This window comes from Garra rufa, chromosome 3, assembly GCF_049309525.1.
Source record: "Garra rufa chromosome 3, GarRuf1.0, whole genome shotgun sequence".
In the NCBI taxonomy this organism is placed as follows: Eukaryota; Metazoa; Chordata; class Actinopteri; order Cypriniformes; family Cyprinidae; genus Garra; species Garra rufa.
In genome coordinates this window covers 29,520,069-29,545,617 of record NC_133363.1, presented here as the reverse complement: position 1 = coordinate 29,545,617, position 25,549 = coordinate 29,520,069, and the positions used below count along the sequence as shown (strand labels likewise).

The window sequence follows — 25,549 nt, the reverse complement described above, 5'->3', positions numbered from 1 at the left end:
TCTGTATTCTATTTTAATGAGTTCATAAAATGTTATTAATCAAAAGCATCTTTAATTAGTTGATTTCATTTAAATTAATCTATTATGATTTTATGTATGTATTATCTTTTTTTTTTTTTTTTTTTTTTCAGAAATACTGTTGTGCATTTACATTTTTTTTAAACCGAACTTTTATTTTGACAGATTGCTGTGAAGGCCTTTAAGTTTTTGTTTGTATATGATATGATAGTTTTTCTCGTTAGAAACTGTAAAATGTTCGTGACTGTACTGGATATGACTGAATTCCACGATTCTGTCCACGTTTTCTCTAGCGCTAATATCAAATACTAATTTTGGTCATTTTGGTAATGATCTCAACTTTTGAGACTCTTAATGAGACCAGAACAACCTCACATACCCTCTAAAACAGCCATGTGTCTTTGTAGGAGATTGTCATTCACAAGCTTCCTGGAGAAAAGCTGGGTATCAGCATCAGAGGCGGTGCTAAAGGCCATGCAGGCAACCCCTTTGACCCCACAGATGAGGGCATCTTCATTTCCAAGGTAACCATGATATAACCTGCAGAATTCTGGTGAAATCAAAAGTACTGGTCTAGTTACTTCCTTCCCTAATTCCTTAAAACATAAGACTGATTATTTTTCACTCACTTGTTGCTGTAGGTGAGCTCCAGCGGTGCTGCTGCACGAGATGGCCGTCTGCGGGTGGGAATGCGTATTCTTGAGGTGGGCAACAACAGTCTGCTGGGTATGACGCACACGGAAGCAGTGAGGGTCTTGCGTGCGTCCGGTGACTCCTTGGTCATACTTGTGTGTGATGGCTTTGACCCAAGAAACGCTGCGAGCATAGAGGTAAAGACCTAGTTATACAGCTCAGGAGGACATTAGATCTACTCTGGTGTCAATTGAGACTGCATTTATTTATATTCCAGTCTTCAGTGTTACCTGATTCCTTATAAATAATTCTAATTTGCATACATGTACTACTACATATTTTGCGTACTCATTTGTTATTGATTTGATTCTTTCAGGCATCCCCTGGTGTTATTGCAAACCCGTTTGCGGCAGGTATTGTTCGTAAGAACAGTATGGAGAGCATCTCATCAGTAGACAGAGACATGAGTCCTGAAGAGATTGACATCATGCAGAAGGTGAGCTCTATGCATCACACAGAGCAGGAACAGCAGAGAAGTGGATGGAAAAATAACATCTGTCTGTCTGACCTTTCCTGCAGGAGGTAGAGATGGTAAGGGAGACGTCCCAGTGGGAACGGGAGGAGATGGAAAAAGTGGTGAGTGATTTCCTCCCCTAAACGCCTATCTCATATTAGATTATTATAATAATAAGAATATGTTACCAAAATGACAACCACTTCCAAATCTTCTCTATAACTAAACTAATATATGTGGATCTGTCTATTTCTTTCTCTCTTTCCCTTATCTCATTCCCCAAACCCATCTGAATGATCTTGGGTGCTGCTCATTCCAAACATCACATTTTGTTTCTGCTTAATTCCATTCATCTCCTTCATGCAATATGTTGTTTTTTCTTCATGGTACCCTGGTTTTATTGTCATCCAAAATTCTTCATTACCTAAACCTCATTCCCATTGGATGTCATCGGAATGCGTGTGTGTCCATATTTGTGTGGGCATAATGTGTGTCTGTGTGTGTGTGTGTGTGTGTGTGATTGGGTAAACTTCATTTCCCCACCCCCTCCTTGCCTTCCCTCTTTCGGTAAAGGAGCGTATGCGCTTGGAGCGCGAGGAGGCAACTCGTTTGCTGGAGGAGGAAACTGAGGTGAGGCCTTATGCCCTACCTGTCTTTATGGCCCACAGTAGGGCTCCAGGAACAAAACACAGGACCAGACATCACCTTGAACATGAACAAATGAGTCGTATCTGAAGCTCTAAGCACTTGAAGTTCTTTATATTCAGTGTCCTCATGCTGAAAACTTAATATCTAAGTAGTGTTTAGAAGATTTTTGAACATGCTTTTTCAATGAACAATAATCATTCATTGTACTCTTTCTAACCCTCTGTCTACAGAATTTGAGCACTGGACCACTGAAACTGGACTACAAGACACTGGCGGCTCTACCTACCACTAGTCTACAGAAAGTTAATAGAGTAAGTGCCTAAATGTAAAATCATGTTTTAATAAAAGAACAAGAATCTAGAAACAAATCATTCGATTGACTTTGATAGACATTTTTGGACACAAAAGCCAGGTAAAAATTCCTTATGATGTTTCCTTGAGGCACACACCAGCTGGTTGCTGCACTGAGATGAGCTTTTGTTACTGATGCAAGGTCAATGTGGAACCATTCTTAACAATAAATTATATGATGTACAGTTGAGGTCAAAAGTTTACATACACCTTGCAGAAGCTGCAAAATGTTAATTATTTTACCAAAAGAGGGATCATACAAAATGCATGTTATTATTTTTTTATACTGACCTAAATAAGATATTTCACATAAAAGACATTTAGGTGAACATATACATATAGTCCACAAGAGGAAATACTAGTTTAATTTTTAAAATTGACCTTGTTCAAAAGTTTGCATACACTTGGTTCTTAATACTGTGTTGTTACCTGAATGATCCACAGCTGTGTTTTTTGTTTTTTTTTGTTTAGTGATTTATTTTTTGATTTGTTTATGAGTCCCTTGTTTGTCCTTAACAGTTAAACTGCCCACTGTTCTTCAGAAAAATCTTTCAGGTCCCTCAAATTCTTTGATTTTTCAGCATTTTTCTGTATTTGAACCCTTTCCAACAATAACTGTATGATTGTAAGATCCATTTTTTCACACTGAGGACAACTGAGGGACTCATGCAACTATTACAGAAGGTTCAAACACTCACTGATGCTTCAGAAGGAAACACAATGCATTAAGAGCCAGGGGGTGAAAACTTTTTGAATTTGAAGATCAGGGTAAATTTGACTTATTTTGTCTTCTAGGGAACATGCAAGTATCTTCTGTAGCTTCTGAAGAGTAATACTAAATGGGAAAAAAAAAAAAGATATTTAGGCAAAATAAGAAACGTACACATCTTCATTCTGTTCAAATGTTTTCACTCCCCGGCTCTTAATGCATCGCTTTTTAGTCTGGAGCATCAGTGAGTGTTTGAACCTTCTGTAATAGTTGCATATGAGTCCCTCAGTTGTCCTCAGTGTGAAAATATGGATCTCAAAATCATACAGTCAAGTCATTGTTAGAAATGGTTCAAATACACAAAAATGTTGAAAAAAAAAAACAAAGAATTTGTGGGACCTAAATGTTAAAGAAACAATATGGTCAAAATGTAACTTACAGATGTTTCCTTACTTGTTTTTAAATGCTTAGCACATTTGTCAATTAGTATTGGTCTTTAAAACCTTATCAGGTCAAGCAATTGTTGTCCAGTAGTGCTTCTTTTACTAGTGGTGCCAAAGGTGAAGCAGTCCAGCTGCTAGCTTAATTCTTCAGCAGCACCAGGGTTGAATGTCATTCCAGTCATACCTCTGACAAAATACAGATTGTATTTGCTGGTGCATGAGAGGTGGAGTGAGGGGGAGGTGCCGGCCGACAGCTGACAGTCGCTCAAGTTATTTTAAAATGTGTGCTGTGAGCTGATTGGCTGAATGGTTTAACGGGTGGGTGTGGCATTTGAGGATGAAGGGACCCTTGAAAGATCTTGACAGTTAAGTTATCTAGAGTTGAGCCGCTTGGAATCCGCTCCTTTCATCTCGCTGTGAGTGTACCACTGCTATTACTCTACAAGTCTTTTCTGTCATTTCTTTAGCACTCATTCTTCCTTGATTCCCTGTGCTACTTTTTTCCTTCTTTTCTTTTCCTCAATGTTTTTTGTGTGTGTAAAACTTGTTACATTTTATTTAGCAATAGCCATTAGTTGTTGGACGTCAAATGTCAATAGTTACTCAGTCAGTCAATCATGCACACAGGCATCCCTCATACAAAATTTAGTGCCTTCAGTAATATTCATTAATTATTATATAATGTAACGGATGTAATCTGAGCTTTGTAATTTGTTTTTACAAATTACATGATATTCCTTGTATCTTTGTAAAGTCTCGCTTCTAGGAATGTTTAACCTACATAGCACTAGCAGCTGTTAGCAAAGTCAAGTGAGGAATGGAGAGGGGGTCGACTCCTGTTAGACAGGGAAACACTAGTGCACTTTTCTCCCTCACGTGATTTTGTGGTATATGAAGTACAGTTTAGTCATGGCTATTTATAGATGCTATTTTGTAGAGCAGTGTCTTTTATCTGCACAGGAGCCACTGAATTAAGCTTTTATCAGTATGAGGCCATTAGTTGTAAGCGACAGTCACTTCTTAAGCATCACAATGTGCCACCTATTGCACCTGAATTGATTTTTGTAAAGTTGCAAATTTGCTTGTTTAATTGTAATGACAGTTGAGTAAATGTTTCTACTTGGAAGTGTTTGAAAGTTATGTGCACTGCTTATTACAGTTTTTATTAGGTTTTTTTAATGCAAGCATTCATGATGTTCATAATGTTATAAAGATTTTAAACTGTAAATACCTCCTGAGTACCTACAAAAGCGAAATGTTGTAACTGTTATTGTGTATTGTGAATGTATGTATGTTATTGTTAACTAAAACTATTTAAAAAATCGCAAATTCGAATAAAGCTGAAATAAAAAATAAATAAATAAATAAAATGTATAAATATTAGTTTAAAAACTTGAATCAAAACTTGAAATAATATTACTGCTGTCAAATTGATTCATCGCGATTAATTGCATCCAAAATAAAAGTTTGTGTTTACATGGCACATGTGCATATGCTGTATATATTTATATGTATATATAAATATACACACATACATGTATATACTTAGGAAATAAATGTAATATATATTTATATAGAAAATAAGTCATACGTGGCCCTGGACCGCAAAAACAGTCTTGGAAAAAAAAACATTGTATGGATCAAAAGTATTGTTAGTATTGTTAAATCATTAGGATATTAAGTAAAGATTATTGACAATTAAAATTGAAAATATAAAAGCACATTCAGTTCCTAGACAAAATTGAGCTAAATCTGTATTGTAACTGGCTCTATCATGCATGAAGTCTATATTACAGCAAACACAGCACATTTAGAGCAAATGTTCTTCTGGATTGAGTGACTGTCTACTGTGAGATGTCTCAGGATGATGGGATAGCTGTATTTAGCTCCTCGCTCATCTGAATTGGCGTGACCGGTAGATGATTATGACTTTAGCACGGCTGTTATTCCTTCCAACTCTGCCAAACTAAACCCATCTGTTTCACTCTTTACTGCTTTTCCTTTCTTTGCTTTTACATTTGCTGTGTTCTAATTTTTAATGTGATGCCATGTCATTTTCTTCCTCCTTTTGTGTATCATTAGTTCTGCTCTATTCCTTGTTTTTGTTTTCTTCTCACGTTATTTCTCCCTTTTGTCTCTGTCGATCATGTTCTCTCTCTCATTCCTCAGTTCTCTCCCTCCTTTGCTACATTCTTCACAATGGAGGCTGCCATGTCGGCCAGCCCCGTAGACCCCCTGGGTTTTGAGAAAGTCCATGCTTCTATGTACCATGTAGAACCTGTTGCCCTCCCTTCGTCTCCAGTCTGTCCCGCCACAAGTTCAGCGGGCTCAAAACCTCCCCAGGCTGACACATGGGACCCCCTCCCAGTTCTTGGAGTCCCACAAGAAGCTAAAGAGGAAGAAGAAAATCTTGTGGACTCCCAACCAATCTGCTTTAGTGAAAATCCCTTCCTTGTGGCCAATCGCAAGAGCAAAGGCCGCCCTCCTGAGGAGCGCATTTTATCTGGGCCACCTGTGGGTTATGGCAGGCATGGGCAGCTGCAGCCCTGGTTATACAGCAAGGCAAGCAGCCTTGGGGAGTGTGTTTTCTGACTGAGTGTGTTTTCTGGTCAAGCATGGTGTGTCATCAGTAGCTATTTAGAGTTAACATACCACTTCAGTTGCAAGTGCCATCCAAAGATTTCTACTGATAGCTGCTTTAGATATACAGATGCTTTAGGATGTAAAATTGTTTCACAGAAATATGCATGGCTATATATACGTTTCCTATATTTAGAAAATGGGGTAAGCTAAAAACGGTGTGGATACAAACATGGGACCCTGTAATGTGTGTAACCTTACGGTCTTGAGGCATTTGAACATTCCCAAGAGACTGAGAATGCTTTGAATGGGAAGTCAACAGGTGCTGAACAAAAAGGGTTAAGGGTTAAGGCCTCTCACCTTAAATACACATTCTCCACCAACTATTTGCAGGAATATGAAGCAGTATGGTTTTTAAAGAAAAGTTTAAGACATTGTCTGTTTCTGTAGCATGACATTATGTTCTGGACACTGTTTGAAAAAATGCATTTTCATGGCTCCACTGCTTGATTTCAAATGATCTGTGACATGTAATACAACACATTTGTCATCAAGCACGTCGTAAGAGCAAGAAATACAACAACTGTGATGTGCAAGCACATTAAAACCTGCTTAAGGCATAATTAATGTTATCAAATCAAGATGAGCTGCTTTTATAAAACTGCACATCACTTTGTAATTTGGCAAATTTGCTTATTGGAAACAGCAGACTTCATCTTGCTTTGTGAAATTTCTTTCCTTCACCTGTTCTTGAGACATGTTGTGATGGATGTTGCTTTGTATTTCAGTCTTCACCGTCTGAGCCTCACAGGATTGACAGTCCTGTCCGAGATGCTGCACACTCTCCACACAACTCACAGGTCAGTACCATTTCTTAGCATATTCATTGCCTTTTCATCATTTTTTCATTTCTTTTTAAACATTTTCAATGGGATGGCTATACAGATATATGCAGGTGTTTTGCATGGTCAGGCCTAGTTTTACATGTTCATTAAGGTAGTGTTCTGGTCCATGGCCTGTGTGCTCTCATTCTGCCCCTCGTCATTACATTTCCATATTTCTCAGCAGTCCCACAAATCTTCCTCTGCGATGCTTGGAAGGGAGGTTCGATATGTAAGTGGGCTGACTAGCCCTTGTATGGCCTGCACTAGCTGCACTTGGCTTTGCATTAGATGTTAAGAGCCGAATGGTGAACGGGCCTGTATAACTCTGAGCATGTCCTGCTTTTCATGGTCTCTGCAGCAGTGAAATGCTTGACTCTTATTTAGTATTTCCACCAAACCAAGCGTGTAACTACAGCTTGGTAAAATAACAGTTTGTATAAAAGGGTTAGTTCACTCAAAAATGAAAATTCTGTCATTAATTACTCACCCTCATGACGTTCCAAACCCATAAGACCTTCATCCATCTTTGGAACACAAATTAAGTTTTTTTCATATATTTATATTTCATATTTTTTATGAAATCCAAGAGCTTTCTGACCCTGTACAAGCTACACGAATACTTTGTGTGCAAAGAAAACCAAATAACTTTATTGAACTTCATTGAACAACTTTATTGTCATGGTACAAAAAGTTTTCTGGTAGCTTCATAAAATAAGTTTGGACCACTTATGTCACATGGACTATTTTAATGATGTCCTTACCATCTTTCTGGCTCTTGAAGATTGTAATTGTGTTGCTGTCTATGAAGGGTCAGAAAGCAGTATTTCAGCCAAAATATCTTAATTTGTGTTCCGAGATGAACAAAGGTCTTACAGGGTTTGGAACGACATGAGAGTGAGTAATGACATTAATAAGGCATTGTGAATCATATGTAGTGAGTATAACATAGTATACACTATTGCTCAAAAGTTTGGGGTTGGTAGGTTTTTGTCTCATATGCTTCGCAAGGCTAAATATGTCTGATCAAAAATAGAGAAAAATCTTTAATACTGTGATACATTGTTACAGTTTAAAATTAACCATTTTCTCTTTCAATATTTTTTAGCTGAATTGTCAACTGAATTATTCCACTATTCAGTGACATGTGATCCCTCAGAAATCATGATTAAAAATAGTTTTTGTGGAAACCGATACTTTTTCCCCTCAGGATTTTTTTGACGAATAGAAAGTTTAACTAAAATGTCTTTAACTTTGCTGAATAAAAGTATTCATTTCTTTTAAAAAATTCTTTCTCACCCCAAAATTTTGAACAAAAATACAGTGATGGTCAAAATTATTAGAACATTATTTTCAGCAGCTAAAAATGGTTTTAAGTCAGGTATTTCTCTTTTGCTGTAATGTGTCAGTAGGAAATATCAGTATACATTTCCAAACACGCATTTTGCCGGTAATTGTGATAATCCTGCAAAGCTACCTGAAAAACAAGTGCAGCTAGGGCAAAAGCTGCTTTAAACACAAAGGATGGTCACACTAAATGTGCTTTTAATTTAGTTAATAGAAGTTAATTGATAAAGAAAATCTATTTTTGACATTATTTTTGACAGCATCTTCATTTTACAGCATTTTTACACAAGTGCCTAAAACTTGTAACAGTACTGTAGCTTTGCAGGTAAGGCAAGGCAAGTTTATTTATATAGCACATTTCATACACAATGGCAATTCAAAGTGCTGTACATAAAAGGAATTAAAATCATATTAGCATAAAAATTTAAAATAATAATCACAACAATAAAAACAGAATTTAGGAACATTTAAGATGATTTAAAAAATTGATTTAAAATTAATTAGCACAGTAAAATGATTATACATGAAATAATGCAATCTGTTCGGACGTAGCACAGTGCTCATTCAATAAATGCACAACTGAACAGATGAGTTTTGAGTCTGCGTTTAAATGTGGCTAATGTATTAGCACATCTGATCTCCTCTGGAAGCTGATTCCAACTGTGAACGGCATAATGGATAAAAGCAGATTGCCCTTAGGTAGGTTTCTTGAAGCATCTTGGAGACATTGCCACAGTTCTTCTAGATTTAGTCTCAGTTTGTTCTGCTTCTTCTTGTCATTCCAGACAGACTGGATGATGGTGAGATCAGATCTCTGTGCGGAGCACTGGCTGTTGTCAGACTCCTTGTGCAAACAAAAATCTCACTGGATTTTTACAGTTATTGGCAAGATAAATGTTTGGAAATGTAAACTGATATTTCCTACTGATACACTACAGCAACAGATGGAAATAACTATCTTAAAAACATTTTTTAGCTGGTGAAAATACTAGTAGTGTTCTAATAATTTTGGCCACCACTGTATAATTTGATTTTAATAAGAGCCTAGATCTCAGGCAAGTACTTGTCTTCAGAAATCTAATCCCATGTGATAAAATTTTCTTTCTTCCATTTCATATCATGTTCATATTTGTCTTTTTGTTTCAGTCGAACATTCATTTCCCATCAAATGCAAACACCAAGGATAATTCATCAGTGAGTGTCCAATATGCAGATAGCTTGTAAATTAAACTAAAGCAAGTTCATGGTAGTACTGATGTAAATAACATTATTGTCCATGCTTCTCTCGCTTTCTAGACTAAACCTGGTGCCATCCAGCCTCTCTCTCGGGTGCGACCTGCTGTGTCTCCAGCCAGTCAGGATGGCCACAGCAGTCCCAACCCTTTCCAGCATGGCCTTTCTCCCATCAACTCTCAGACCACTGTAAGATCCCTCACCACTGTCTGAACCCTAATGAGGCCCCCCTTCATCCTCAGTTACCAATGCCTAAAGACCAACAGAACGCGACTGTTGTTTTATTTTCTCCATATGCATTACAATCGTGCCTGTTAAGCCTTACAAATGGTCACACCATAATCCAGGTCAAAGAAACGGGTTGTTTAGCAAAACAAAAAACTTATCAACTTCTCACTGCAAGTAACATTGTGCCTGTTTTCTATCAAGACACCTCTTTTGGATTTTTTTCTTCCCCTAATCACATAAACCACATTGTTTGCACAGCAAGGTTTACACTCACATTATCTCAGGATACCAGTGTAAACCAAAATATCGTCCCGAGTCGTTTTCCCCAGTCACCATAACCACAGACCTCCCTCATGCTATCAAACTCTCTCCCTCCATGCTTTCATTGACATGTTCTGGATCGTTGGCTGCATGCGGTCTAGCCCTGCATTTTCCTCCTGTGCTCTGCCTTTGCTGCTCTGTCTCTCATTAGCTGTTCCATCCTTTTTGTCCTCTGTCTATTTCTCTACCCTTCCACCCCTCCGTCCTCAACCCCCCGACCCCTCGTACAGCCTCGTGCCCCATCCCCTGACACACATGAGGAATACCCCATCAATATCAAGCAGGTATATAAGGCCTTCGCAGCTGTGCCACACTCCCTGGCCGTACTGGAACCCCCACAGGTAGGACAAATGCTCCTCAAGGTTGTGAGCATGTCGTGGTTCCCCCGTCATCCAGTGCTTGGACAGTTTGTTCCTTTGGGAGCTTGTTTCCTGTTTGCTGTCGTTGTGCATGAGTCACTCGTACGGTGGTGTCGAATCCAGAAGTTCATCTCTCAGGAACACTATTGTGCGTCATTCATCCGTCACTTGGTTGTTTGATGTTTCTTGATTTGATATTTTACTCCTTGCTCTGTGTAGTGTTTCCTCTTGTCCAGCTCAAGTTTTGTGTCCCTGGCTTGTTGGTAAAAAAGTGTCTTGAATCATTTTTCCTTTTTTTTCTAGGATCTTTACTCTCCACGGAACAATGTCAGCCCAATGCAACCATCACCAGAGGTATGTCGTCTTCATTTGCAATCTGTAACATTTTAGTGTTATTTTAAGGCTGTAATACACTACACAACTTTTCGCCAAGATTTTTTGTCTGGACCAGCCAATACTAGTTGCAAAAAATCATTCAGAGGTTACAGATTTCTAGGGCTGCCCCTTAGAGTCGACTAACCGTTAGTCAACAAGAAGAGGCTTGGTCGACCAAAATTGTTTTAACCGCTTGGTCTCAAAAAAAAAAAAAAAATCCACAGGAAGTGCCGAAGTCACGCAGTCTATGACGAACAGATCATTAACATAGTGCAGTACATCGTGCAGGACATCTAAACACTTGCGATCATTCAACGACCTCAAATATGGCTTTTCATCTGAAATATTCAAGTAGTAGTAACATTTCATGGCCGCTCAATCTAATGTTAACCTGGAAAGATGTACCCTATTCACGTGTCGGTGCGGAGTGTGGAAGCTGAATAGTAGAGCGCTTACTGCATGACAGATGGAGGCACTGGTGCGGTCACTTGCTCTTAAAATACTGTCATTTTTGGTACTACATATAAAAGTAATACAGCTTTCAAAATCTGTAACGACTGCATTTATTTGTGTGCACTCACAATAATAACAAAACATTGCACTTTTGTAAAATAATGAAAGCAAACAGGAGTTGCTTTCTGTCGTCTCGGTCTCTTTCAACTTAAGCGCATTAAAAAAAATCTCAAACTCCATGTATGCTTGCCTTACAGACAGAAATGTATCTATAGAGAGTGAAACGTCTACTTTCAAATGAACCAATTAAAACAGAAAACAAATATTCTCAAATTATGTAAAAAAACATGCATAGAGGCGTGTCCATATTGCGAAGATGACGATTCAGTGTCGCCGACTTCATCTCTTAAGCCAAACTAATCTTTTTAGGGAGGTTGTGTCCACACACTGCTAGGACACATTTATATGCGAACACCATGTAAAAGTGAATTTTGTCCCCTTTAAGCTTCAGATGCTGTTCATGTCCTCAGTCGTTTAGTATATGATATTCTTATTTAAAATGTCTGTTTTAAAATCTGTTTAGAATTTAAAAGTTGTGTAGTGTATTCCAACCTTTTCTTTACATGATGATAACTTGTGTATGGCAGCACCGCAGCTCAGTATGCAATATTGTCTGCAAATGTGATGTTGATATGCTGTACATGATGGGTCTTTCAGCCTGAGCTGAGTAATGAGGTGTTTATGGATGAGGCTGATGGTGAGGGCAATGGTCCTCACAAGCCTCGTCCCTCCCTCTTATCTGACCGCCGCGAGTACAGGAGCCTGGCGGCCGTGCCGCGCCTGTCTCGCCCCTCAGTGGAGTCGAAGGTACCCAGCTGATCTCCAACCGAACCACTCTGACGCTTTGGATTCCTTTAAACTTGAGTGGTGGTGGTGCTGGTGTATGTGTCGCTTTGAACTGCAACAAAGAAATGTAATAAATTGTGTTTCCGCAATGTCAGAATGCCCGATCATCTGGCAGCATGCATTTTGGTAAAATATGGGAACATGATCGATCGGTGATATGAATCAAAGCAATTATTGGTGAGAAGAAGCTTCAGAAGAGCAGTAATTTGATTTTTTTTTTTTGCAATGGCAGCACATTATGCAATCACTACATCATCATGGTGGTGGATTGGCAAAGATTTGGTATATTTTTGCTCATTTCTAACCATTGTCTGACTTTCAGAATTAACAGGACCTGCTCTTGCATGTCGGATGTATGTAAAATGTGGTTGCTTATGTAGTGTTCTTTACAATTGATCTGAAATCTGAATCCTGGCTCTCTCCCAGACCCCCACCCCCACCAACCTTGGCAGAGATAGCCCAGAGCAGCGCTCCTTCAGAGACAGGCAGAAATATTTTGAGATTGATGTGAAGCAACAGACACCGGACAAACCCAAACCTCGCATCTCACTTGTGGGAGAAGATGACTTGAAGAAAATGAAAGAGGAAGAAGGTTTGTTGATGATGAGCTACAGTAACTTGAGTTCATTGTTGAATCATGCTAAATAGTTTGTTAATGACTTTCTTCAGCAAAGCGAATGGAACAGAGGGCGCAAGAGTATATGCTGGATGAAGATGAGGAGGATGAGGAGGAAGATCTGGCCAAGCAGGTGGCAGATATGAAGGCTCGCGGAAAGGTTGTCCTTGATGGTGTGGAGTACAAGGTCGAGAGCTTGGGAAGCCGCAGTTCCCCGTCTCCGAGGCAATGTGCTACACCTCCCAGCCACTGTGGCAGCTCAGGGTGAGCTACACTTCTGCTGTTATTTGCTAGTGCTGCAAAATCTGATATATTTGATTAATAAAATGTTGAGTGTCATGCAGGAAATTCTGGGAATATCAATTTACAGTTTTTGACTGTATATTATACTTTGATTGATTGGTTCTTTTTACTTCTTAAAACTGTAAAATTACATAAAATGTCTGGTTACATCTTTTACAGTTTTTCTCCATATATAGTACAGGAACTTATTGTTAACCTATTAACAGTTTTTATTCTCTCTCTCCCATCCGTAGTGTTTTTACAATATATTACAGTTAGGATTACACTTTTTTTTTTAAGTGTGTATATATAATGTGTTACAATTTTAAAACTGTTTTTAATTTTAATGTATTTTAAAAAGCTTTTTTTCCCGGTGACAGCTGAATTTAGCAGCCATTACTTTAGTGGCACATGATCCTTCAAAGAATCATCCTGATTTGCTGATCAAGAAACATTTCTTATTGTCAATTTAGAAAATAGTTGTGCTGCTTAATATTTTGTGGAAAATGTGATGCACCTTTTTTCAGGATTCTCTAATGAATAGAAAGTTTAAAAGAACAGTATTTATTTGAAAAAAAATTTTTTTTTTTTTTTTTTTGGAAAACTGAAAAGCTGAATAAATAAGCTTTATATTGATGTATGGTTTGTTAGGACAATATTTGGCTGAGATACAACTACTTGAAAATCTGGAATCTGAGAGTGCAAAAAATCGAAATATTGAGAAAATCGCTTTCAAAAGTTGTCCAAATGAAGTTGTTAGCCATGCATTTTACTATTAATTTTTATATATTTACAATAGGAAATTTACAAAATATCTTTATTGAACATGATCTTTACTTAATATTTTAATGATTTTTGGCATAAAAGAAAAATCTATCAATTTAACCTCTTCAATCAATTTTTCATGGTCCAGGGTCACAAATGTTTTTTATGTCACTTTTGATCAATTTAACATTTCCTGGCTAAAAAAAATATTATTTTTTGTAATGTTAGGAACTACAGACATTTGAATGTTGCATCAAAACATTTAATAATAATAAAATAGTAAAACATGTTTTTTTTTGTTTTGTTTTTTTTTTTTTTATCTAGTCCTTCCTCTGTGGATGGTAAAGGAGACTCTCAGCGGAATTCAATGGAAGACAGCTTCAGACTTGAGCAGAGACCCAACTCCATGACGGGGTGAGGAATTCCAAAACCTAGAGCTGTAAGGTTTTGCATTTTCGGGATATTCAATTCAATTGCTTGACCCAGTGTTTGTCCTAACAGCTTGATCCCAGTTTATCCCGGTGAATCTGTGGCTCCCATTCGAACGGCCAAAGCAGAGCGTAGGCATCAAGACCGATTACGCATGCAGAGCCCGGAGCTTGCTGTCGCCATGGACAAGGAGCTGTCGCCTGCTGAAAAACGAGCCCTGGAGGCAGAGAAGAGGGCCATGTGGAGAGCAGCCAGGTATGACAGCCAAAGAGAATGATGTGTTATGTGAAATATATCACATCAGAAGTGTTTCTCTCTCCAGTCTCATCCTTTCCTCTGTAACGCTGATCTCTAAAGAGCTGTCCGCTTGTGCTACTTTAATCTCATCTCTTACTCCAGGCTCTAAGTAAACGCTTTCCCAGTTTCTTGATGAACAGGGCTTTCAAAGTCATTTTCACATTCTTTGGATATAGGAATCTATGAAATAGATATATGTGACCCTGGACCACAAAACCAGTCTTAAGTCGCTGGGGTATATTTGTAGCAATAGCCCAAAATACATTGCATGGGTCAAAATTATTGATTTTTCTTTTATGCCAAAAACCATTAGGAAATTAAGTAAAGATCATGTTCCATGAAGATTTCTGTAAACTCCTACTGTTCCTACTGTAAACATATCAAAATGTAATTTTTGATTAGTAATATGCATTGTTAAGAACCTAATTTGGACAACTTTAAAAGTGATTTTCTCAGTATTTTGATTTTTTTGCATCCTCAGATTCCTGATTTTCAAATAGATGTATCTCGGCCAGATATTGTCCTATCCTAACAAACCATACATCAATGGAAAGCTCATTTATTGAGCTTTCATATGATGTAAACATCTCAGTTTTGTAAAATTTAACCTTATGACTGGTTTTGTGGTCCAGGGTCACATATTTTATTTTTTACATACACATCTTGTGCATTTGTCTTTGAAAGCCCTAAATTTCAATGTAGACCTTCCCTTCTTAATCTTTACTGTCCGTTTCAGAGTGTTTTCTTTCATCTGTAGTCTCTTCCCTCTCTTTCCTTTTCTTTGTGTGTTACCATCTTCTATCCTCTCTACTCTCTTACTTGCTGCTCCCAAGGCCTTATGGTCTAGAGGAGGACGTAAGGCAGTATGAGCAAGACCTGGCTAAGCGACTCTACCAGTCCCGTGTGAGGGCATCTCTAGGCAGCGCTGCAGCCCTTCCCACTTCCTGCTCCTCCTCTTCCTGTCAGCCCAGGTCTGCCCTTAACAGCCAGAAAGCATCATGGGGGCTTAGCTGTGATGCTTGACACCGCTTGGGGTGCTTGTGGACATTTTATAGTGCACAGTGTGTAAAGGGTGAAACATTTTGTAGTGGCTTTTTCTGAACGTGTCCCACAAGAACCCGCTACTGCTTCTGCACGTGTGCTATTTTATTTATTTAGTTAGTTGATAGCACACTCCTCCTTTCTCTCTGCTCACTCACTTTTGCCTCCCATCTGTGTACCAGTAAAGGTCTTGTATTGTCCTAATAACAAGTGGTTTTCTTTGCCGTTATTCAAATTGCTTTCAGTTGTTTTTATTAGAGGTGCACTGATACTAGTTAGTCTATACCAAGACCTTTGTTAAAGGAGAGTTCACCCCAAAAAATGAGAATTACCCCATTATTTACTCACTCTCAAGCTATCCTACGTGTAAATGACTTTGGTCTTTCTGATGAACACAATCGGAGTCAAATTAAAAAATGTTTTGCATTTTGAAGTCCAATAAAGTGTGTCCATCCATTATAAAAGGTGCTCCACATGGCTTCAGAGGGTTAATAAAGGCATTCAGAAATGAAACTATTTTTTGTAATATAACAAAAGAAAGTCATAAGAAAGTCATATTAACCTAGGCTGGCTTGAGGGTGAGTAAATCATGGGATAATTTTCATTTTTATGCAAACTATTCCTTTAAAAGCACTAATACTGGTTACCTTCAAACAGAAGCTGTTAAACAGTGCATCATGTTAAAACTTGACATTTTCACATGTAGACAGTTCAGTAAAACAATATTCACTAAGTTTATAAGTGTGAGATTTCAGCAATGTTTGGTTCACATTGCATGGCAAAAATGACCAGTCACAGCTTTTTTTTAGGTGATGTTTAGGTTTGGCTAAATATTGAAATAATACCACAATAACAACATTAGATTGTCCCAAGATTAGAGTTTGGGATTTTTGATTTCTGAATGCAGTATGAATGTGTGAATGGACTGAGTGCATCATACTGAGACTAACTCTAATCTAACAAAGTCTGGCAGAGCTAATGTTCTTGGCTTAAAAGGAAAGTTCACACAAAAATGAAAATTGTATCATTAATTACTCACCCTCATGTCATTCCAAACCCGTAAGACCTTCATCTTCAGAACACAAATTAAGATATTTTTTCATAAACAAGATGAGAGCTTTCTGACCTTGCATAGATGGCAACATTGCTACCACATTTAAGGCCCAGAAAGGTAATAAGCACATTGTTAAAATAGTCCATGTGACATCAGTGGTTCAACTTTAATTTTATAAAACTATGAGAATACTTTTTGTGTGCAAAGAAAACAAAAATAGTGACTTTTTATTTAATTTCTTCTCATTGACTATTTAATCAATGTCATTACTTCCTTTCTGAGCCTTGAATGTGGTAGTTGCATTGCTGGGAGGGTCAGAAAGCTCTTGGATTTCATCAAAAATATCTTAACTTGTTTTCAGAAGAGGAACAAAGGTTGTGCGGTTTCGGAACAACATGAGGGTGAATAATTAATGACAGAATTTCATTTTTTGGGTGAACTATCCCTTTAAATGAATAGTTCTTTCAGAAACGAAAATTGAGTCATTTACTCACCTACTCACCCTGGACTAACTCAGTCTTGTAAACTTGCTGTCATCTACATCAAACCAATGGCCAAGGTCAGGTTTTCACTGAGTAATAAATTAAATTTTGGTTTGTCTTTTTACAGAAACCTATTTTAAAGCCTTGGAAAATACAACATGAGTTGTATGGGATCATTCTGTAATACTTTTGCATCTTTTTTGTTACAGCTGGTCACTAATCTCTGCCATTATTTAGACAATCACATTTTTTTGTGTTCTGAAAAACAAAGGAGGTCATACAGCATTAGAATAATACCCAAAATGCAAATTCAGTGCAAAAATTTTGGCGCCTTAATTGCGCATACATGGTTGACACCTTGGGTCCTGTAGTCCCTATATATACTTTCCCCTTGACCTTTTATGGTTTAACAGCATGAAAGCTAATCGGTGCATCTCTAGTTTGTGTGATTTTTCTCTCATAACTTTCGCACATTTTTGGACAGCCTCCATCAAATTAACTCGTTCTCCTGTATTAACCAATCAGTGTCCACTTCACCTCTGCTTATCATCTCTCATCCTGTCTCTCTCCACGCACCGTTTGCATTTCTCTTTTCACTCTCCATGTCTCACTGTATCTCACTCTCTTTCCAGGATGAAGTCTCTAGAGCAGGATGCTTTGAAGGCTCAGATGGTCATTGCCAAGTCTAAAGAGGGGAAGAAGCGTGGAACGTTGGATCAGCTGTCAGAGTCGCCGTCCCCTGCGCCCACACCCTCTCCAACACCAATGGAAGGTGACAATCTCATTTACCTTTTTCTGAAAGACAGTTAAACAATTCCAACGTGTTTTTATATTCACTTGTAGGGCTGGGTAAAAAAAAATAAATTTGATTTCTCGATTTTAATAAATTCTTGTTTTTGCGAAACAATATTGACTCTTGAATCCCAGGAATCAAGTAGTATAGTGTGTTTTCAGTTAATAAACTAAACATTTTAGCACTCCTCCCATCCAATAAATCACAATAAGCTTAGTTTTTTGTTATTTTTAATATGAAACAAAATGGACAGAATTTGAAATCTGAGACTTTATTACAGTCTTCAAACAATAAATGCTGTTATGGCACTGTTTAATGTGGAGTGACGGATCACTGTAGTGCCTCAGTTCAAAAGAAGCGGCAGCACAAAGCGCACATGAACTGATTGTCTCCTCCGCTTTAATACCAGTTTCAGCACAGAATATTAAACATAAAGAAACATTCGAAGGTATGTTAAAAAGAAAGAGTACAGCTTACCGAAATCCTTATCCTGTCTAATGTAATCGTTTAATCAGTGTTTCAACCGCACAAAGACATCAATATAACAGCTTGCAAATAATATGTCACGTGACGTCACATTTACCTCAGAAAAAAACTTATTCGGTAACTGTACGCTTGTTAGTCAGCTAGAAAAATTAACTCTAGAGAGAAGCATTAAATATATGCACCATATAACATTAATTATAATTTGTACTGTTTTTATAAATCAATAAATCCATCAAGTTTTTATAACAGACACCATTTACAGGGTTTCCACGGGTCCTTAAAAAGTCTTAAATTTAGTTGTAGCAAATTTAAACGCCGTAAAATGTCTTAACTGGTACAAGAACGTCTTAATTATGATTTCAGGAGGTCTTAAATTTGGCGATGGAGGGACAAGAATTGTGATATGGCTTAATATTACGATTAAACTTCAAAAGGCTGATTTCATTGAAACCCAAAGCTATCTGACAACTAATTTGTACATTTTTTTTATGAGGTGGCCAATTCATACAATTCCATTCATACGAATTTACAAATTTGTATATTTGGTAAAAAAAAAAAATTTAAATCATAAATATTTTACGAGGTGGCACATTCGTAGGAATTCGTACAAGTGACCACCCCTAACTTTAGCCACTTTGTAAAATATGTACGAGATCGGGTTGGGAAACAGCCATATATTTCTGCCATTCCGAAAGCGCCACCTGCTGGCTGTTTTTGTTCAGACCAAATTGAAAATCGACCCATATGCAGCAAAAATGCTTCTATAAATCTGAACCAGTTGATCGACAAGAAGCTTATGCTAATACATTATAAAAATCTAAATAATTAAGACACTAAGATATATTTATGTTAATTAATATAATAACTGATTCATAATAATTGTTTAATTACTATAATAATTGATAGTTTTAACACTTCCTTTTTCTTAATGTTTTAAAAGCTGAAATGTTAAGTTTATTGTTTTATAAAACTTTAATGTGTTACCATAAGCTTTGCCCTACCCTGCTCATATAGTAATAATTTTATTTGTACAGGTCCTAAAAAGGTCTTAAAGTCTTAAATGTGACCCTGGACCACAAAACCAGTCATAAGGGTCTTTTTTTTTTTTTTTTTTTAATAAATTATATATAAGCTTTCCATTGATGTATGGTTTGTTAGGAAATGACAATATTTGGCCGAGATCCAACTATTTGAAAATCTGGAATCTGAGGGTGCAAAAAAATTTAAATGTTGAGAAAATCGCCTTTAATGTTGTCCAAATGAAGTACTTAGCAATGCATATTACGAATCAAAAATTTAGTTTTGATATATTGACATATGCAGATAGTCTGATTTAAAAGTTTATATTTCAAAAAACAAATCGGAGTAGAAATACAATTACGTAAATGTAACTGTATTATTATAAAAACTTTACTGAGTGAAATTTAAACATTTATATACAATGACTTATTTTAACCTTCAATATTATTTTAATGTAGTCCATTAAAATAATAACAATATTATTTTAATGTAGTTTTCAGTAACTGAAAACACACTATACTAATTGATAATGTAGTACATATTTTGTACCTGATATATATCGAAAATAATTTGTTGTATTGAATCGAGATGCAAGCTTGTGAATCAGAATCGAATCATGAAATTTGTGTCAAAACCCAGCCCTACACTGTGGCGTGTTCGTGGGTCATTTTTAAGAGTCAGTTGTGTTAAATGTATTTGTTGTTGTTTCCCAAACAGATTTCAGTCCACGGGCAGTGACTTCACCAGGCAGACTGGTATGAGACAATTGTTCAATAGTTTTTTGTTTTTCATTTAGTACAGAGCAAACAGCACATGTTACACAAACAGTAATGTTGTTTTTGGCAGACTAATCCACTTAATAGGATGTCAAACCAATCTTTTTTACTTTCGATGATAAAGTCATGTCCATAGCAAGTAGAGCAACATCCATGAACTTTTCCTTTATCTCTTTTCTTTGTTGTCCTTTCTCCTTTTCCTGTTTTTTTTTCACACGTCTCTGCTTCTCACCCTCTGTCCTTCCCTCCATCCATCCTGCCATCTCTTTATTGCAATATTGATTTTTTTTCCCACCCTTTCTCTCTCCATCTCTCCATCTCTCCATCTTTCCACTGCTTATGCCTGTTTGCTGTCCTTTTAGTCCCTGTCAGAAAAGAAGTTTGACTACCGACAATTTGCTGCCATTCCTTCTTCCAAACCCGTTTACGACATTCAGGTATTGCCTGCATGCAAAGCGTCGAGGAGTCCAGCCTGCCCGAACCCTTTGAGCCACCCCTGTCCTCCTGGCTTTCCCTGCTCCCCTGCTCCTTCTCTCCCTGGCCCTTCTGATAACTAGCTCAAAACTGTTAACTATTAGGGCCCTGTACTCGCCAGCGTGAGCAGCATGGTCATTCGTGTGACTGCCGCTTTAAGCATCGTTCTGGATCTTAGTTGTCAGCGATTTGGGTTTCGTTTTCGGCTCTGAGGATCATTTCCACAGCTTAACACACATCCTGTTCTTAATCTACTTACATTGCCAGTACCATGTGCTTCTCTTCTGGGTATGCGGATGTAGCGTAGAGGTGGGGTTTACAGTTTGGTCCGTGGGCTTTGCGTTGTTCCAAAACATACTAATGCACTAAAACACTCAAGAAGAAAACATCTTTGCATTGTCCTCTCGCTCCCTCCGCTCTGTGTACAGCCCATGCACTCACATTACATAACGCGCATTCAGCCAAACCGGTCTGATTCCTCCAGCATGTCTGAAGGCCATTTTATTGATTATCAAATTGCGTCAAAGAGCTGAATGTGGCTGTTCCATGTGGTGTCACTGGGAGAGACAGTTCTACTGGGGATGCAGGGGAACAAAGGACCGTTGTGTTTCTTGGTCTTGGTGTTTTGTGGTTGTGTTTCTGGATCTTTGTATGAAGGGAAACTGGGCATGTGGGTGAAGTCATTTTTATGATTGTTAGTGTTTCAATACTCTTCCTTTGATAACAGAACAAAAGACCACCAAATGTGTGAGACAGACACAATTCTAAATTGGCTTGTGAAACTCTCAAAATTGAGAATGAATGAAAAACGTTGGTGTGAAGATTTAGCTAAAGCATTTAGTTTTTTAACATGTATCTCTTGACAAACAAATTGCTAAATCTGAAAGATTTCAATGACCAACAATCAGTGAATCTTTCTTTGGAAGGTGTAATTAATGCACTGGTTTGCTGAGAAGAACTTTTCAAGTTCACATTTTATTGATTTTAATTGAGTGTAGTGGAATTATTTACTTGATAAGATGGAATAGTGTGCCTTTAGGCTGCACTGAGCATGTCGTGTATGGGGTTGATATTCACTAACAGCTGTGACTCACGCTGTCCTGTTCAGATATAAATGGGTCTAATAATAATGTCAGTATGATCAGGCGACAGAAGTCAGTCCTCTTCTCTAACTCATGGCAGCTTTGAATAAAGCCTGTAACCATAGTGTGATGACAATAATAATATCAAGAGTTTATTTTGTGTTTTTGGCAACACTTAGTTATCATGAACTAAGAATGAACAATACTTCTACAGTATTTATTTAATTAATCTTTAGTCAATGTTAATTTCAGCATTTACTAATGCATTATTAAAATCAAATGTTGTGCTTGTTAACATTAGTTAATGTACTGTGAACTAACATGAACTAACAGTGAACAACTAATTTCATTATCTAACATGAACAAAGATTAATAAATACTGTAATGTATTGTTCATTGTTTGTTCATGTCAGTTAATACTTTAACTGTATTTTCAACCATAACATCATTCCATTTTAGTAGTAATGACATCTTCATTATACAAGCTTTGAAAGTTTGGGGTTAGTAAAACATTTAGGTAAATTAATACTTTTTTAAATCTAGGAAACATTAAAGTGATCAAAAGTGACAGCTACTACTTTTATATTCTATTCAAATAAATACGGCTCCTTTTAACTTCCTGTTAATCTTAATTTTATTTAAATTGAAATGTTTCTTGAGCATCAAATCAGCATATTAGAATGATTTCTGAAGGATTAAGGATCAAGCCCCTTTTGCACAGTAATAAATTTAAAAATGAATTGCCGAAAAATTACCAGAATGACTTTACCAGTAAATAAAAAAGGGTTCCTACGGAGTTTGGAAAAGTATGCAAAAGTATGGAATTTGATTTAAGTATTTTCCAGGTCTGGAAAAGTATGGAAAAAAAGAAAGCAGAGTATGGAAAAGTAATTGTGTTTCCAGACTTTTGCATTTATTTGGTTTTATATAATAGAAAATTAAGAATTTACTGAAAATAAATGTATTGTACAAGAAGTGAAAGTCTAAATGCGACTGAATAAAGTCAAGGTGCTCTTTTTTTATTATACAAAATGCAGGTTATAAGCATTTTGGGTTTCTTCTTATACTACAATATTCTTAGCACTGTATTACAGACTTTTATGTGCGCACGAGAAACCAATAAACTTAGCATATAGGACAGTGCACACTGGTCCAGCTATTGTGCCATAAGCCCATTGTGTATACGTTAGAGGGCCTTTAAAGGCCTTGAAATATACTGCCCTAATGAAAGCCAAATTTGAACCACTTTTTTTTTTTTTTTTTTTTTTTTTTAAAGTACCCGTCTTGTTATAAACATTTGAACTTGGCAGATTTTTTGCCATTAGCCCATTTCGTGTCATGTTTTCTGTGCCGCCACAGAGGATGTGTGTTGGGCATACTAGGCCTTGATATTGGCGGTACTACCATAGGAAAAGCCAAATTTGGAGCAAGTATATTTCTGTTAATTCATGTGGATCCATGCTCTTGTTTTTTTCACAGAAAGACGGCAGTGATGCACGAAAGGAAATAGGTTATATAAAACTACAAACTGTAATGCGTAAGCATGCAAAAAATTCCCATGCACATGTGAATAATTTCTCGAGGGCACAAAAAAGTTTCTTGTGTATGTATGCAGGTAAAGGCCTGAAAATTGAGAAATTCGAGAAAATCTATGGAAAAAAAACCCTGAGAAAAGAATATTTACAGATGACTGTTTTATACACCAAATATAAAGCTGAAAATAAAGCTCTATGAACGATTTATATTAAAGATGGTCTCAAAATCTACTGAGAGGTTTGGAAATTTGAGTCTGGAAAAGTATGGAACTTTGAAATGGAAAATGTGTAGGAACCCTGATTTAACAACAAAAAAAAAGTGCTGTTCACACAGGCAACGACGTTCCTTTTTCTTTTTCTTTTACCAGTAAAGCAATTTCCTGTTAACATATAATCTCTTAACAGTAATTTACCAGTAAAGACTTTGTGTGTGAAATGACTGCTTCATTCAGGTTTACCAAAACAAGAATAAATAACATTTTAAAAGATGTTAAAATAGAAAACAGACTTTTTAAATTGTAGTACTACTACAGTATAATTTTTTTCTTTTTCTTTCAAAAACATCAAAAAACGTACTGACCCCAGACTTTCGAACAGTGGTGTAAGTTCGCATTTAAAATCGCCTTTAAAACCTAGACGTTTTTGATTTGTTGTATTATGTTAGAGGAAGGGCTTTCAAAATGCCTGCTAGACAATCTTAATTTACTGCAAACTGTATCCAAGCAAAGCAATGTACAGGAAGCCAGGTGAACCTTTATTTGGTGGCCTTTTGAGATTGCCATGATTTCACCGTGTGTTGTGAGTGTTTCTGTTGTGTTATGTGACTTAATGTGTGAAGAGGCACCTTCACCCTGACTGGGATTACTTAATACAGCTCTCAAGGTTTTTTGAGTCTTTGAAAAACAACAAATGAAAAAGAACTTGTTTGGTGGGGGTGAAGGTTTGTACAGCATGCCTGTGTTGTGTTTGGAAGAACTGTTGTGTGAAGTTTTAAGTGGACATTGTGAAAAGCAGAGGTTGATATGTTACACATTTATTTGCAGTTCTTAACATTATTAGGTGAAGAAATGTAAAAGGTCTTGTGGGTTGTTACTGGGGAATTATCAGCATTATTAGGTCCAATTCTATAACAACACATCCCTGGTTCTCTAACAGAGGAACATGAGGATTTTGCGGGGGTTATGGACATAAAACAGAAATGAAAGGCACTTTAATCTAGAGGTTCCTCAGTAAGTCTGTCCACAGCAGTGGTGTGAGTCTCTTTGGGCTATTTTAAACTTAGTTTTGAAGCAGAAGCAAGTGCTTTCTGATCAGGTGAAGGTGAAGCGGTGTCTCCCAAAACAGCTCTATGGTTCAAGAGCCAGTTGATCCAAAATGCCTCAGTGTGTTATCTACATTTGTCGTTTAAATGGAATAAGAAATTATTTACACCCAGCATTTCTGCAATTCAGCCAAAAAGAGCTATTTGTGGGAGACACCTAAAGGTTTCACTCATTCAGTCATCTATTCTGGTGGAAAGAAACCGATGAGCTGTTGAGTCCTTACCGAACTGTTTCCTCTTCTCACGTTCTGTCTCTCTCTTGCAGTCTCCTGGTGCAGGTGATGACGTGCGCTTCATGGATGATGCCTCCAGTAACCCAGGTAAGATCCTCCTCATGTGTGGTCTGCGTGTCATCTTTATTTGTTGTGTTTACTAGTACTTGGCTCACAGCTATTGTCCTCTTGACACAGGCGACTTCCTTGGATAAGTGCTCTTCTCATTTTGGTAGGAGCTCTGTGTGTTTGTGTGTGTGCATATGCATTGGTTTTTGATAAGAAGCCTGCTGTACTGCACTTGTTTTATGGGCCAAAACCTAATCTACAGGTTGAGATGAGCAGTGGGTTTCTCTGTGCTTTCATTCTTCAACTTGTTTTTAGAGAATCAAGGTTACATGATCAAGAGTTCTACCAATTTTTCAAAATAGGCGTGTTGTCTAACATCTGGCAAACACTTTTACCTGCAACACATCCTGATGACATAAACTGCATGTCGATTCTAGGACTCTCAATGTGATGCCACATGCTGCAGTTTGCCATAACAGAACCATAGATGTTATAATGGATAAAGATTTAACAGCTTTGGCTGACATAATAGGTAACTAGGGATGCACTGATATAAAATTTCGGTGTGATCATTGTACGCTGCTAATTATTTTTATTTTGTGGCTGATAACAATGGTCCATATTAAAATTCTGTACTATTCTGTTTGAATAAATGAACAGTAAAACCCTAAAAACTAAAATCACTTTAAATGTACATTTACAGTATGAAATTGAGATTTCAGTAGTTTGAATGCTGAGGAACAGCGTAATAAAATGATTTGTTTCAAAGATTAACTTTAAATAAAATGAGTTCAGTAATTAATTACCCTCATGTCA

At 37.1% G+C, this 25,549-nt stretch overlaps 1 protein-coding gene across 15 annotated transcripts in view; it reads left to right on the top strand.

The window, feature by feature from the left end:
- Nucleotides 1–25,549, top strand: part of scrib (scribble planar cell polarity protein) — a 103,499-nt gene that overhangs the window by 76,059 nt on the left and 1,891 nt on the right. For 3 of the 15 annotated variants that reach the window (XM_073835873.1, XM_073835876.1, XM_073835872.1), the window contains 22 exons: nt 426–542; nt 660–848; nt 1,028–1,147; nt 1,231–1,287; nt 1,739–1,795; nt 2,044–2,124; nt 6,685–6,756; nt 6,962–7,009; nt 9,271–9,318; nt 9,421–9,546; nt 10,137–10,247; nt 10,569–10,619; nt 11,811–11,960; nt 12,426–12,591; nt 12,669–12,879; nt 13,987–14,076; nt 14,164–14,346; nt 15,222–15,359; nt 17,598–17,737; nt 19,982–20,019; nt 20,403–20,477; nt 24,718–24,772. In XM_073835873.1, the coding sequence (XP_073691974.1) occupies nt 426–542; nt 660–848; nt 1,028–1,147; nt 1,231–1,287; nt 1,739–1,795; nt 2,044–2,124; nt 6,685–6,756; nt 6,962–7,009; nt 9,271–9,318; nt 9,421–9,546; nt 10,137–10,247; nt 10,569–10,619; nt 11,811–11,960; nt 12,426–12,591; nt 12,669–12,879; nt 13,987–14,076; nt 14,164–14,346; nt 15,222–15,359; nt 17,598–17,737; nt 19,982–20,019; nt 20,403–20,477; nt 24,718–24,772 (2,323 nt within the window). Of the gene's footprint in view, nt 1–425; nt 543–659; nt 849–1,027; nt 1,148–1,230; nt 1,288–1,738; nt 1,796–2,043; nt 2,125–6,684; nt 6,757–6,961; nt 7,010–9,270; nt 9,319–9,420; nt 9,547–10,136; nt 10,248–10,568; nt 10,620–11,810; nt 11,961–12,425; nt 12,592–12,668; nt 12,880–13,986; nt 14,077–14,163; nt 14,347–15,221; nt 15,360–17,597; nt 17,738–19,981; nt 20,020–20,402; nt 20,478–24,717; nt 24,773–24,862; nt 24,897–25,549 lie in introns of all 15 variants that reach the window. The other 12 variants (XM_073835879.1, XM_073835883.1, XM_073835875.1 and 9 more) reach the window with 12 other exon arrangements.